A 15,424-nucleotide genomic window follows, 5' to 3' on the forward strand; every position below is an offset into this window, starting at 1 on the left:
CACAGGCTCTTCCTGGATCTCACTGATTTATTTTCTCCACTCCAAGGGCTAGAGAGACCTACCAATGGGTCTACTTCTAACAGGAAGCTGTGAGCAACAACAGCCAAAGGATCTTCGCTGTAACCAAAAGATTGTATTACAAGAAAATTAGGCCACATTGCAAATGCCTCAGGCAAGAGGAGAGCCCCTATTCTCACCCACATCCTTCCTCTGAAGAATTCAAACTCTGCGGCCCACCTGCCTGCCTTGGGCAAGATCTGGCCACCAGAACTGAGCCCCCAGGGGCTGTACTGTCTTTGGCCAGCTTCGAGGATGAGGGTCATGTGGGTGTGCCTGAAAGCTTGGGTCCCAGGGGAAGACACAAAACTCCCCACAATGCTTACTTGTAACAAGCAGCTTCGCCTCTCTGAGCCCATTTCTTCACCTGAAAAATGCAGAATGAGTAAACTCTTTCTTCCCAGACACGAATCTGTGATTTGATGGCACTTGGGAATTTTCACATAAGGGGAAAAAGTTAATGACTCGGTGGCCCCTGGGTTTTTGATTCCTCAGAAAGGAATACGGAATAGTAGATTGTCAATATAGGCACATCTGTGGGCCACAGATATACTTTCTGTCATTTCATTTTCCCTCCGTCAGTCATGGTCTGAAAACTGTATATGGAAAATTTCACTAATAAGTGATTTGTACGTTCTAAACAACCCTTATTACATTACATTGCTATAACTGTTTTACAGTACTATTTGTTGTTAAGCTCTTCCTATTCCTAATTTATAGATGAATCTTTATCACAGATACGTATGTAGGGAAAAAAACATGATATATGGGGTCCACAGGTTCTATCCAGTTTCAGGTGTTCCTGCAGGGCTTGGAATGCATCTCCAAGGATAAGAACTATGGCATTCTGTAGGGATGAGTGGACTCTAGCCACCACCAGGACTTGACCAGAGGCAGAGCCACCCCACCAACCCCTTGGTGACTTTGGAAGATCCTGTGCCAGCACTGCCATCTACTTTTTCTAGGGCCATCCCCGAGAGGGCTAAGATGAAGCCAACCCTGAGGCTGGCCTTGGACCTGGAGTGGAGAAGTCCAGGCAAGGGCAGTACCTTCTCTACTCAGGGTCCTTCCAGGCCAGACATAGGCTGTTGGCCTAGCTGGACTCCCATCTGGGATCCCAATAATTTGATGTGGTCAGGACTCATTTCCTTGCATCTGTAAGGTTAGACTCCTAAACAGGAGCCTTGCTGCTGTCGGCCATGATTCAAAGGGTCTCCCAGTTCCTTGCTTTGTGGTTACCTCATCTTCAAAGCCAGATGTGATATGTGGAATTCTTGCCACATCTGGAAATTTTCTCATTCTGTCTCCTACAACCAGCCAATCTCTTCTTTCCAAAGGTACATGAGACTGGATTTGGCCAGGCCAGCATCTCCCTGCTTTCAGATCTCCGGCTTAGTAGCTCTAACAACACCCACAAAATCCCTTAATCTCATACTCACAGAGTAAGGAGATGAATCTCCATCAGAGCGTCATGGTAGAACTGATAAGATGTCACCTGGGACACCAACTAGGATGATGATGAAAGCTTCCAAGTAAGATGCCAGGCATATAGGACAAGTGGAGATGTGACCTGGTGTCCATGGTCCCTAATTGTGCAAAATGTCTTGGAGTATTGAAGAGTACTAAAGTACTGAAGAGGCTCAGGGATTCCAGGAGGATCCCTGAGATGTTGGCAAGATCCCTATCCACAGAAAATAGCTCATCTCTGGAATGGATTGTGTGGAATCTCCCTGCTGCTCCCAATAGAGAAGCTGCTCATGTGACCTTCACTGCTTCAAGCCTGCCATCGTTAGCTCTGCCTTTGTGCTGGAAGACAGCCCTGCCAGAGGAGCAGGCAGCCAATCCCTGACAGGGTGTCCCTGCACACATGGTGTTTTCAGCACTGCCTGTCATCCATTTCCAGTGAGACTGTAATTTCCAGGACCACTCATCTTCAGAAGTGTATTTCTGCTTGTTTCCGAAGAGCCAAAACACTGTGTTCTCCCAGAAACACTGTGTTCCATTCTGAGTCTTGTAAGAGACTCATGGGGAACACTTATTGATTGTTACCCAGCATTGGCTTCAGACAGGCACAGTCCCGTGTCTGCTGTTGCCTGGTGCTTCATGCCTAGGGACTGTCTGGGAGATAGTGATCCCCCACCTCCTCCCCACTTTCTTCCCACCCTCTACCTGCCCCAGGAATGGAGGCAGCCCACTCTAGGCCCGTTTAACCCAGATGACTCAGGTGCCAAGGGAGTTAGGAGAAAGCAGGAAGATGGGAAAATAAGCTGGTGTGTTCTCCCCACAGACGCCCAGATCAAGGTGCAAAACAAAGCCACAGGCTGAGTCCAGCCCTACACAGCACATCAAGAACCTTTATGCTGCTGGATGGCCCACACCAGATGTCCCCCAAAAGTGTGTGGAGCAGGGAACAGTTCCACGTGGCCCTAGCAGGTAAAAATGAAGGGCTGGGAGCCAAGGAAAGGGATCAGGGTCAGAAGTAAAAGCCAGCTCAAAGCACAAAGCATTCTAAGAGCGAGTATGCCAGGACATGTTTGGGGGCCTAGAGCCATGTGTGCCCCAGGCTGGGACATTGCAGTTCCACTGTGCATTGCCACAGAGCTCAGAACCACCTCAAAGGCAGGATTCTGCCCTCCAGGTGCAGAAAGCAGGGATGGAGGAATGGGGCCAGGGAGGTCGGGCATGGCTCTTCTCCTTGGACCCTTTGTCAGTCAGACTGAGGTATTGCTGGGCTGGACCTCCACGTGGGAGTAGGGGCCCCATCTGATGCAGATGAGGGAGCTGGGGAGGGAGCAGGCTGGTCAGTCTCCCTCAGAGAAAGGCCCAATGCCAGGCCAAGCTCCTGGGAAAAACATGCAGAAATACAGGCATTTTCTTCCTTGTGTGAGTGCCCAAGGCCTGGCCCAGAGCAGGCCTCTACTTGCGAAGAGGAGGAGGGGTAGGAAAGGCAGAGGGAAGCAGAAACAGAATGGGAGAAGAAGTGCTGTGTATTAGTCAGCTTTCCCATTGTGGGGCACAGTACTTGATACTTGTGATTTAAAGGAGGAGAGGTTTAATTTGGCTCATGGTTTCAACAGGATTCAGTCCATGGTCAGCTGCCTGCAAGCCAGAAACATCGTGGCAGAAGGCTGGTGAGGAACAAAGTTGCTTAATTTGTGACAGCCAAGAAGTAGAGCCGGGAAACAATGCCAGAGAGGAAAGGGCCAAGGACCAGATATAGACCTTACAGTCACACCTGCATGATCCACTCAGATATATGGAGGAGTGTGTTTCACCGATCCCCAGAAGGATCCGAAAGCCTATCAGGTTGGCACCCTACCCTACCCACCACAGGAAGTGAGGGAGAAGCAGGAAGGAGACAGAGATGGAGAAGCAGGAGGGAGGAAGGGGGCTTTAGGGGAGGGAAGAAAATAATAAGGTTGGGGGATGTGGAAGAGAGGGGGTATGGTCAAGTATGCATGGGAAGTCACAGTAAGTCTTCCTAGGAGTGCACATCATCAAATTAGGGCAAAGGCTGCACTGAAGAGAAATCAGTTGGAGAAGGAAATGGGAGATGTTATTTGTGGCAGCAAAATGATTGGAACCTAAATGGTGATATCTCTTCTAGGTGGGCTGTAGGGATCTCACAACATGAAAAATTAGTGTGGCAAAATGATATTCATAGCACTCACATTTCTCACTTTGTCATCGTGTTTTTCCAAGGCTGGATAAGTAGTTGACAGAGGGGTCGGAGGATCTGGGCCCCCGGGCCCTGCCCACAGCACAGTCCAGACCTTCCAGGCAGGAAAGGACTGTTTGTGAGTCCATGCCCAGTACTGCACCCATGCTCTCAAGAAATACCAACTGGACTAATCACAGTTGAATGAACGCAGGCTAGAATTATGAAGGGGTACAGCCCATCCTCCCTAAGGCTGAATCTCACAGCCTCAGAAGCTCTTGCTTAGCACGTACAAGGCTCTGGCTTTGGAAAGAGAGGGAGAGAGAGAGGGAGGGTGATCTCTGTAACCTCAGTGGGCTGGAAGTCACCTGCTCCCAGGTACAGTCACCTCCTCCCGGCACTCAGACAGCCTTCAGCCTTCACCAGGCATTTTCCTGGAAGCCTCAGACTTGTTAAGAGAAGTCAAGGAAGGACAACTTCCTTCTGATCCTTTGGGTGACATGCCCAAATACAGAGTCGGGGGGCCAATATATTGCAAAAACCAATTGAAAAGGGCAAGAATCCTGAAAACAGTGAAAATGCACATTGCTCATGGAGCTGACCTCAGGAGCCTTGCTGTGCTGCCAACATCCTCTGAAAAATTAATTTGTCGCTTTTTCTCAAGTGGCTCTTTGTACACCTCCAGAGCAATACACATTGTGCTATCGAGGTGAATGTTCCACAGAATATATAACACAGAGCATTAGGCTGTTTAAAAACAAGCTCAAAAATTACTTTGTCCTGTTGTTTTAACAGCTACTTGGGTCGAACCAGGAAGCGTGGACAAAAGTTGCCCACGGCCCTCCTCCCGGCAGCTCCCACTGTTGTTTCATGTTTAAGACAAGTGATTTGCCAGTGCAAATTTGTGTAGCAGTGATCTTGAGCAAAGCCGTTTTTAAAAATAAAAAATCAGTGAGCCTGACTTTCATTGCCCCGGTGTGTAACAGGTCTGCTATACACAGGAGGTCCACCTTGTTTGGTGAGGACTCCAAGGAGAGGACTCCCAAAGCAGACCACAGATTAAAATGTGCATTTTTCACTCATGTGTCAGCATGCACGAGGCTGTCCATTACACACGCACTGCTATAGCATAGGAATAAAAAGAGAGACTAAAACCAGCACGGGGTGAGCCAAAGACAGCTTCCTAAACATGTCATGTGTGTTTGTGATCTTACATAGTTTATCAAACCCCAGAGGGAAAACAAAAGGTCAGAAGAAACTATACCCAAATGGGGCCATGCTGCGTTAGTTATCGGTTCTTTCACTATTTTGCAATTTTTCTACAGTGAATACATGTAACTTTTATCAATGCAAAAAAGCGTTCTCACAAACGTAGCCTTCCTTCCTAATTCAGCCTGCCAGCCTACCAGCACTCCAGTATCTGGATCCCCAACCAGAAGGCACAAGTGGACTCTGGATCCAGACTGCCCAGTCCCCAATCCCCTAATTCATATGGTGCTCTGTGGTGTTGGGCAAACATTTCCATTAGCTTTGAAGTGTTATCATCAGTCATTAACATCTACGCATCACTTTCTAGAGGCAGGGCATCATATTCAACAGACTGCAGAGGTCACCTCAACCTGCACATGATCATTATTAGCATGTACAGTGGCTCACGTATGCATTATTACACAGGGTGATTGGAGGTATTCAACGCAAGGATGTGTTTATAAACTTGCATTGTATTAGCTGCTTTCTTGGTTACTTCATTTAAATATGTTGATATACATTCAAGAAGAAAAGGCAAGAGGGATGGAAAGGAAGGGGAGAGACAGAGAGAGACAGAGACAGACAAACATCTTCTGCCCTCTGCAGATTCTCCAAGCTCCTAGAGCTCTAACAGGTGGCTTCGCAGTAAGCTGCAACCTGAGGAAGCCAAGTTTCTTATGGGCTGCCAACTCAATGTTATCCAAGTGTCACTGCCTGAAAGGGAGGAGGGTCTGGCAGCCTGCTTTGTTCAGTGTTCTGCGAATTTGCTCATTTAAGGGTATATTTTAAAGTAATTATGCCCTCTGTGTTTTATTACAGCATGTTATGGCAAATGATCCTTTTGCCAGAAGGCACCCCCACAGGACTCCAATACGGAAAACTCAAGGTTCGTGGCAGCAAAGAGGTTAAAGAGTAAATAAAGTTGGGTACAAACACAGCTGAATTATTTCACTGGGCTTCTGCCTGGTGGAGGAGTAAATGTTTTTAAGACCTAATAAATGGGAAACAGGATGCTTTCTTTATTGGCAGAGTAATTAAGCTCCTATGGTTTTCCTGTTGTCTTGCAAATGATTCGACAATTTGGAGAGAATTTTTAAAGTGGCATTCAACCAGGCAAAGCGGCTGCTCCAAGGACAGCTGATAAATCAGCAGAATGTCCTTCCTAGAAAAACAGTGCTCCGCCCCACCTTTCCCGAAGGCTCTCTGGCTGCCCGGCAGCGGGGCTGTCAGCATGCAAGCCCCACGTGCACTTCCCCTGCCAGAAAGCAGCTACTTAAGAGCCAGGCACAGGGAGTGAAACCAACACATTCTGCCCTAATAAAAAAGACTGATGCATGCAGGGCATTTTCCCCTAGATCGTGCCTAAATACAGCTTTGTCTTGTTTTCCCCCCCTAAGTCTTTAGAAGGAATTGTGAATAGCAGAAAGTCCTCTTTAACTCTGATGTGGGCAGAGGACACTCAAAATAGGAGATGGCAGATGCCAGCCCCACTCAGAATTGCTCACACCTATTTATATAGATGCTGCCTTCCAATTTTTGCTCAGATCTTGTAAGCTCTATCATAGCCATGACAAAATGATGACTCACACTTGAACGCAGTCTGGGTGTCATAGTTGGTATTAATACCTTTGTAACGCTGCTTTGTCAGAGCAATTAAGGGGAGAAAGTCCCTGCGAGCGGCCGCCTGCCCCCATCCTCAGGGACCACAAAGGGCAGGGCTGCAGAAGGCAGCCCTCATTGTGTAGGCTCTGGCGGCCTCCAGCACTGTTCAGATTCTTTGTCAGAGCAATTAAGGGGAGAAAGTCCCTGCGAGCGGCCGCCTGCCCCCATCCTCAGGGACCACAAAGGGCAGGGCTGCAGAAGGCAGCCCTCATTGTGTAGGCTCTGGCGGCCTCCAGCAAGCTGTTCAGATAAGCAGCTGTGGGGGGGGGCGGGGCCGGAGGGGGAGGGGAGGTACAGAGGCAGAGGTCACCGTCATCAGATAGGATTGCATCGAGCTGCCGTTCGAGGACACCTTATCTCAAGTATACCCTTTAAAATCTTCCTCAAAGGAGAGCAACGAAGTCAGGCTCAAGTTCTGCCCTAGTGCTGCACAGACACCATCCCCTCCCCCACTACCAGCCCAAGGAGCCTGCAATTCTGGCCCAACAGGAAGACGGGAACAGGTGCCACCAACTCCACTGAGTTCCAGCAATCATCTGAAACATCTGCCACCACCTCCCTGAGACAAGGATCCCCTAACCCACAATAAAAAGCGTAAGTTTGTTTCAACAAGTTTATTGTAAAATTCAAAGCTTCAATGGCAGTATTCTTTAGAAAAGGAAACATTGCCCAGATCCCTTTTGAAAAAGCAGAGCAGCCTATGAAGTCCGTCAGGCTCCTGCGGCTGCACCAAATCCAGATCGCCTGGCCGGCCTTTCCAGCCTCAGGAGGAGCGCAGGTGCTAAGTCATGCCTACCCAGCCAGTCTGTCCTTCCCAGCACTGTGGCCAAAGTCCCCACCTCCTTCTTGAGCGAGCAGCCGCTCCAGACACTCGCAGAGTCCTCGGCTTGGGCCAGTCTGCCCTGCCTTGGCCAGGCCCCTCCTGGGGAGGCTTGCTCCTCGCTCTCCAGGCCTCCACCTGCCAGTCTCCACGTCGCACTCGGGTGTCCTCGGAGGGCCCCTCCAGAGCCAGCAGCGCGCTAGGCGCCCCGGGGTATTACCCCGTCGTCGATCAGACCAAGGCCCCTGCCGGGCGGTCACTCGGGAAGGGTGATGCTGGGTACCCAGTCGTTGACGCTGCGGCTCTCCTCGCAGAACAGACTAAGCTTCTCCAAGGCTGGGTCCTTCCACGCGTCCTCATTGGGGTTCTGCCGGGAGAGCACAGCACTGGGTGAGCCGGGATGGCCTCGGGCCAAGACGGGGCGCGGGGTAGACACCGCGGTGGGGGCGGAGGCGGCACTCACCGAAATGAGGATGCAGTGCAGGTCGCCCGGCGCGCCCCCTTCGTCGCCGGCGCTCACGATCGCCGCCAGCCTCTGCACGTCGCCCACGCGCACGATGTCGATGTCGTTCTCGCAGCAGAACGCCTGGATCAACGTGAAGTGGATTTGCAGCGCGATATCGCCCTCGTCCTCCTCGTCTGCGGCCAGCACGCAGAAGGTCACGTTGTCAGGGTCTCTGCGCGGCAGATAAGAACCACAAGGTCAGGGTCTGTGCGTCCCGGTCTTCTCCGCGCGGCCTCCAACTCCTCCCCACCCCCACTCCATCTCCCAGCCCGAGTCACCTCGCCCAGCCCAAGCCGCGTCTATACTCACACATTCAGGACTTTGGCGGACTCGTAGACGCCAGCGGTGAGGCAGCCCTGGCGCTGAGCCGATAGTAGCAGCTCGTGCAACGCTTTCCCGGCGCCCTGCATTCTGTGAAAAACGGCGCCGTGAGCTGTGACGCCCAAGCCCCGGATCCCAAGTTCCAGCCTGCTCTCTTGCCAGCACCTAGACCCGCACCCTGACTCCCGACCCGGCCCGCAGCCCGCACCCCTGCCTCTAGCTCCCCCGTCCCGATCGAGGGCTGGAACCCGTACAGTGCGGCAGCAGGAGTACACCCCTGGATGCCCAGCCCTGGCAAGACTCCTACACTCCCCCGGCACCCTGTGGTCGGCTGGCACGCCGCAGGCTTATATCCCTTACGATCCGAAGGTCTCAGCACCCCGATACCCACCTTGTTGTGCTTTCCGGAACTGTGTCCTGGCCGCGGACTTCTTCCAGAGTCATGATGTGTTTGATAAGCAGCAAGTTATCCAAATGCCACGAGCGCGAAAGGAACTCGAGAGCAGACGCGACTGCTACCTTCCAGCTCGGCGCGCCCACCACCAGCTAGTGAGCCAGCGACTGACGCGCCGTCCTTATATAGGCCGGCTCTCCCGACGCCGCCAGCTGGCGAGAGGCTGGGCGCCCATTGGCCGGCGCCCGCTTTCTGATGCAAATGAGGCGGCAGGCAGACTGCTCGTGCCAGAAGGCCACGTGGGGAGGGGTGCGCCGGGGCGGGGGCGGGGAGGTGACAATACCTCAAATCTGCCGCTTTTGTCGGGGTGTTACCAGGCAGACTGGAGCCTGCAGATTTCATATCGCCTTTCTTTTTAAGTCCTTAAAAGGAAATTTTAAAAAAAACCCTCTTTGCTTGCTAATAGGCTGCAATTTGTGAAATGTACACTTGTAGACTGTAAAAGAATCTCGCTTTGCATTCATTTTTATTACTATTTTACTATTTTTCTTTTCCTTTTAATTTGGAGTTTATGGGGCTGTTGCCTTGAAACAGAAAATTAAAGTAAAAGCACGCAACTGTATTTTGGGGCTTTCGGAGGCCAATCGGCACAGCACTGCCGCCAGCCCTCGCCGCCCGACCGCAGACTTGAGCCCAGCACGGTGGGCGCAGGAAGGTCCGAACCCATCCACCACCCTCCTGGGGAGGGGCGGCCGGGCACCGGGGGCGGGTGGGTGAGGACAAGCAGATTGCGACCGGGGCACGCGGCTCGTTTGCATTTCTATGGGGAAGCACAATAGCGGAGGTCTGGCGTGTGGCAGTTTGCAGGGTAGACAATCGAGGCTTTCTCTGCCTAGCAACACTGTCCACCTGCCGCTGGAGGAGGTGAGCAGGGCCCCGCCGCGCGTGGGGGTCGCCGGGTTGCCTGGCGCGTGGGGAACCGGGCCGCGTGCCATCCCTGACCCTGGGTGCGCGCGTCCCCTGGCCCGGCCCGTCTGCTTGTGATTCAGTTCACGCGTTTCTCGCACGCATGCGGAACAGCCCCGCGAGTTGCAATGAACTGGGGGCTGTTAGACCGGAACACCGCCGCTCCAGCTCCAACTGCCGGAGCTTGGGGAACGCAGTTCGAGAATCCCTTTTCCTGGGCGCCATCTACAGGTGGGCCGTACAGATCCGGATTGCCCCAGCCCACCCACTCCCATACCCAGTTTCACCCGTCCTCCGAAGGATTTGGCCTGGGACACCCCTTGCACCCAAGATGCGAATTAATGAGATTCAGGATCGAGCCCGCAGAACGCGTTCGGGTAGTAGCAGGGCTCCCTGGGGCACGGATTTCCACCCAGGACCGGTGGGGTAAAATCTTACGCGATTTTAAAATATTTTAATTACTTAATGTGTACTATAAAGATCGTTTTCTGATTTTAAAATAATAAAAGTAGAAGAGATCTTGGGAGTTTCAGACTGGTGGTTGCTGGCGTTTGACCACTGTACAGAAGAGATGCGCTTGCAGGCAGCTCACCCGGTGAACACGGCACTTCTGCTTGTATCCTGTGCTGCGTGGAAACGCGTGCTGGGTTCCCCTTTTCTTGTGAGTCCCGCGCACTTGGTGAGCATATGGATTCTCTGCAAGCCCTCAAGACTGGGACGAAAATGAGAAAGTTCACTCGGGCTTTCTTCAGGTGGTGGGTGAGTGTACGTGCAGTGCACTTATGAACTTCCTCTTCCTGCACCCGGAGGCTGCCAAAGCCAAGGGCTCAGTGAAGACCCAGCGCCTTGCGCCGCCCAGCGGCCCCTGGACGGAGAACAGCTCATCCAGCCTTGCCCTGGTTTCCAGGTTTGCTTTTGCATTCTGGCATCTGAGGCTCAAGAAGTCTCATAAACGAGGGACGCGGTGGGGAGGGGCAGGGTGCTCTATGTGTTTACTGCCATTTTCTTTCTTTCTTTCTTGATGGTGTATAAAATAATCGTGTGCCTTAATTGAATAAAATATATATCGAAGGGATTGCAACTTAGATGTGGCTCTTTTTATTCAACCTGCTTAATACGTATAGTTCCAGGTCCCCAGGAAATGTTGAAACAAAGACTTATCGGATATCTGAGGATCCCTCCAATTTATAACAATAGAAATCTGCCCACAGGCCAGGCCAGTGGAAGCAGCGCCATGCCCAGAGCCTCGGCCCTGCCCGCACAGGAAGGCCAGGCTGGGGAGTCCAGTATCCAGGTGGGGGAGGGCAGCAGCCAGTCTGGGGCAGGCAGGATGATTGACAACCCTCGGGGCTCTTCTACTTTGCTCACACATCTAAGGTATTCAGTTACAGGAGATCCTTCTTTCTGACATAGGATATGGCTTTATTAGGTCAGTCCCAATGGTCTGAAAGTACCCATCTCAATTAGGAAAGAAAGGTTGTATCTGGAGGCTGGACTAGTGCTCCGTCAGACCCACCCCTACTGTGCAGTTCAGACAAATACTTAAGCTGCTGGCCTAGATCACTCTAGTGTCCTGTTTGCTGGTCACGCTACAGGAAAGGAGCTCTGGGAAAGCCAGAGGCTTTTAGATGATGTGCCAAAGACATTGGACAAATGCCCTGTTGCCTGGCTGTGTGGCCACAACTCTCCCAAACTGCATTTGGTGAGGCCTGCAAGTCACAGGCCGTGTGATGTCACCTGTGGGTGGCTGCACCTTCAAGCTTCCTTTGAACCTGACTTATGCAGGGGACAGTGGCTTCCTTAAGGGGAAAGACCCTTTAAGACCCTGAAACCATAGTGGGCAGCTCACACACCTGCAGTCTTATCACTGCGTTCTCTAAAATGTGCTTCTTGCCAACATTCCTGGCTTGACTAGGATATCTGAGGGAACACCCTTCACTGTGAGTAGGTGGGCAGAGGGCTCTAAGTAAGCAATGAGCTTTATGAGACCTTCCCTCTGGCAATTTCTCAAAGTATTTGCAGTTGGAGAGTGCATGAGTACTATTGCTAGGTAGTAAGCACATGCTTCCTGAGCAAGTGCCAGCACCCACTGGCAGGACACAAACCAGCTGTACATGAGCCCCATGCCAAGTGCAAGTGGGGTTTGTGTGGCTTGTGCAGTGTCCTAGGAAAATCCAAGTTCACTACTATCTTTCCAAAATCAGCAGCATTCTCAGCTGCTTCTCTTGGCCACTGGAACAATGCAGCCACTACGTGTCTACAGTCTGTGGTCCCCTCCGTGGTAACCATCTTGGGGGGTGCCAGGGCCCCCACTAGACTGGACATTACTGTGTAGTTCATAACAAATTCCCACCAGACTGCGCTGAGGACTTTGCTCATCGACATAACCTACCTGTCTGCTGCATTGGTCAAGGGACTCATCCTGTATTGGGTGGCAAGTCATTTGGAATGTGATGTCACCTGTGGGGTCCTGTACTCTTTAGCCTCCCCTGGATTTTAATAATGCAGAGAACAGATTAAGTGTGCAATCTTTGGAAAGAAATTGAAGTGTAAAACACAAAATAAAGGGGCCAGTTTCCTACCGATGTCATCAAAGAAGTTCAGCATCATTTATGTCCCAGATCCTGCAAGATGGTGTCTCCTAGGGTAGCATAGGGTTCTTTGGGGCACTCTGGATTGGCTCCTTTCCAAATGGTTCTGAGTCATTGTCACTGTCTTGCCCCCTGCCAACCTTATCCAGTCCCTTCTCCAGAGAGAACATGTTCTTTTGGGTTCTTGTGTTTTGAGAAGTGTTTGGTTTTTTGCTATTGTTGTTTGTGTTTTCTAGAAACTCCTGTATGATAAAGCAGGCAGCAATGACACAATTCTACACTAACTCAAATGAGAAACCTAGTCTTTATGCAAGACACACACCAATTACTCACAACTCAGCAGCGGCCTTGCAAACGTATCCTCAGGGTCTGACAGGCAGAGCTATTCCGGTCTGTCCCACAGTCATGTCCTTGAACTGTGTGCTTCCTCCCCCACCTTTTAGGATGAAATGCGTGTCTACGGGTGGAAGATGCTTCAGATGACAACTAAAACAGGAAACAGGAAACCAAGAAAGGGAAACCCTGGTACAGCAAAGCCACACATCTGTGGAGAGAGCTTTCTGGAAGGAAATTATTATGAGGTGTGCACTGCACAGCAGGAGAGTATCAGTAGCTCAAAGAAAGCCTGGAACGTCACAGGAAGGCTGCACTTCACTTGGGCCCTTAGTCCTTTCTTCACTAACAGTAAGGAATGCTCTGTGCAGACACATGCACAGAGACAGCACTCCGTATTGCTGAAAACTCCTGAGAAGCCACAAGATTGCTGTCTTACCAGCTTGGCTACGTGCCCAAGTCTCCGAGCCTCAGTTTCCCCACCTTTGCCCTTCATGCATCTCATAGAGGTTTTCTAAAAGTCACCTCTGGTCACCTTGTGGTCCACTGAGGTTTGGTTGGAGGCATTGCCCCACTTTCTAGTGTTGCCTGGGGAGAATGGACGATATGCACTCTCCGGGTCAGCCTAGGTACATCCCGAATGTCACACCAGGCCTACAGGCACAGGAAGCCCCTGCCTGACCCCAAATGCCTTTACGTTCAGGGTAAACTTTCTTTTCTAACACAGAAAGTGTGCTGAGACGCTGTAGCTACCATTCTGAAATCATCAACATAACACATGGGACAGAGTAATAAGTCCACAGAAACTCCAAACCAAAAGTCCCATTTTATTCCAAAAGACAAGTAAAAGTCAATGAATGTATTAATACCACCCTCCAACAAAGAGGCACTACAATATTAGAAATTGAATTTAGCAAAGTAAGACTGAGAGCTGGGCTCACTTGCTTGCTCATTTTTACCTTTTTAATGTAAATTTCATTGATTTATTTATTTTGTGGTACTGGTTACTGAACCCAGGACCTTTGTACTGTGCTACATCCCAAGCTGGGTGTTTTGGTTTTGTTTTGTTTTTTAAGACAAGATCTTGCTCAGTTGCTAAATTGCTCAAACTTGGGTCAAAGTTATAATCTTCCTGCTTCAGCCTCCCGGAGTGCTGAGATTACTGCTGTGTGATACCATGCCCAACTTGAACAAAAATGTAGTGTACTTTTGGGTTTTGTTTTTGTTTTTTGTCTTTTGGTTTGTTTTGCAGTGCTGGGGATTGAATTCAAAGCCTTGTGAACAGTATGCATGCCCTCCACCACTGAATTAGACACACCCAGCCCAGTGCATGATTTAAAGTGTGAGGTAAAAAAGAGTTCCTGCTTGTTGACTCATTCAATCACTTTTAGTAAGCTCTTCTAAAGGACTTGCACACATATGTGACAAAGCAACACTTATTGCAACATTTATAACAGTGAAAATTTAGAACCCATAAGTTTTTAATGTTGAACACCTTAGACTAGTGTTAAATCACTGTGAAGCCAGAAACAAAACATTACACAACGGAAAAAAGGATTTCAAAGAGTATCCCATGGCATGATAACACTTCATGATATAACTAAAGAAAGCGAGCTATGAAGTTGTGCAATGCAAAATTTGCAAATCCCTTTAGTGCATATGAATTGTCACTATAAGAAGTATCACAACAGGAGGGGTGGCTTCTGTCTTACGGCTTGAGTTTGCGTATTTTCTTCACTACCCTTGTCTGCAATGAAATACCCTGCAAATGTTTGGTAATCCAAACTGAAACTTCTCCAAGTACCCTCAGCGCTAGACATTATCTACCTGCTTCCTGTTCAGGCCACCACACCTGCTGATTGAGGGCAGCGAGGGGCAACACATCCGGAAGCCGGCTGGTTTGGGGTTCTGCCTCTGGGGAGAGAGCTGCCAGAGCAGGAACTTTGACTCCTACACGTCTTGTCTCGCCATCGACACGAGTCTGCTGCAGTGGATGAGTGACAGTGGTCAGATCCACACTCGGAGGATGGCCCTAGTGCGGCTGGGATATACTCTCATGCGCTGTGCCAGGGCCCAGCGCCAAGAGCCAGGACCCTGCAGTGCTCCTTCCTGTAGCCATGAGCTCTCCAGGGCAGCTGGGAAATGCGCCCTTCACACTACAGCACAGAGCAACGGGAAAAATTATCCTTTACTCCCTTCTTGGTGAAAATGTCTACTTTCCAGAAATGAATTACAGCAATAAATTATGACAGTTGTTTCCATTGTCTATAGAATGCATCAAGAAACTCTAAAAATTCAACATAATTAAAAATACCCGACCTATTTTTGAGAGTTGTAGATGTAATTTACTTTTCTTTTAGTGTTTGTATCACATCCATTTGAGATAGCTGGGACTAGTTTTGAACATATATCATCATCATCTTATTTCCCTGACTTTTCTAGGATTTGCTGCACACCGGCGTTCCAGGCATTATTCTAAGCACTTTAAAAACATTACTTAAACCTCATAACACATCTATTAGGTTAGTGCTAACATCACCAATTTTACAGATGTGGAAATGGGTTCAGAATGATTAAGCAACTTGACCAGGGTCACACAGCCAGGAGGAAACAACGTTGAGTGTTCTCAACTCTACCTGTCCTGCTGCCTCCAAAGTTCCTGGTCATAATGAAGAGGGAAGATTGAGATTCTCTGTAAAAGTTTTTCTAGGACAAGATCATGAGGCTGAGGAAGGAAGATTGAAAGTTGGAGCCTAGCCTGGGCAAGACCCTGTCTCAAAATAAAAAATGGTCTAGGGATTTACCTCAGTGCTAAGGCCCTAGAGCCCTAGGTTCAATTCCTAGTAATGCAAAAAAAAAAAAAAAAAAG

The 15,424-nt window shown here is 49.9% G+C and overlaps 1 protein-coding gene across 2 annotated transcripts; it reads right to left on the minus strand.

Annotated features, from left to right (window-relative positions):
* Window positions 1-7,224: 7,224 nt before the first annotated feature.
* On the minus strand, window positions 7,225-8,832 carry Gadd45g (growth arrest and DNA damage inducible gamma). 2 transcript variants are annotated; one of them, XM_010607596.3, is made up of 4 exons: window positions 8,663-8,832; window positions 8,260-8,361; window positions 7,909-8,122; window positions 7,225-7,812 (listed from the first exon to the last, which is right to left on the minus strand). In XM_010607596.3, the coding sequence occupies exons 1-4, from the start codon at window positions 8,713-8,715 to the stop codon at window positions 7,702-7,704; spliced, it is 480 nt and encodes a 159-aa protein (XP_010605898.1). In that variant the 5' UTR covers window positions 8,716-8,832; the 3' UTR covers window positions 7,225-7,701. The 2 variants fall into 2 exon arrangements, with proteins under 2 accessions (XP_010605898.1, XP_019060600.1); XM_019205055.2 differs by having other exon boundaries at window positions 7,225-8,122.
* Window positions 8,833-15,424: the final 6,592 nt, after the last annotated feature.

This window comes from Fukomys damarensis, unplaced genomic scaffold, assembly GCF_012274545.1.
Source record: "Fukomys damarensis isolate Sample0158 unplaced genomic scaffold, DMR_v1.0_HiC HiC_scaffold_27, whole genome shotgun sequence".
In the NCBI taxonomy this organism is placed as follows: Eukaryota; Metazoa; Chordata; class Mammalia; order Rodentia; family Bathyergidae; genus Fukomys; species Fukomys damarensis.

Excerpts from the sequence above, each read along its gene's own strand:
- Gadd45g (XM_019205055.2), bottom strand. The coding sequence starts at position 8,715 with ATGACTCTGGAAGAAGTCCGCGGCCAGGACACAGTTCCGGAAAGCACA. Across the intron at positions 8,362-8,662 it reads GTTCCGGAAAGCACAACAAG|AATGCAGGGCGCCGGGAAAG; the intron begins GTGGGTATCGGG and ends CGTTTTTCACAG. Across the intron at positions 8,123-8,259 it reads TCCGCCAAAGTCCTGAATGT|AGACCCTGACAACGTGACCT; the intron begins GTGAGTATAGAC and ends TCTGCCGCGCAG.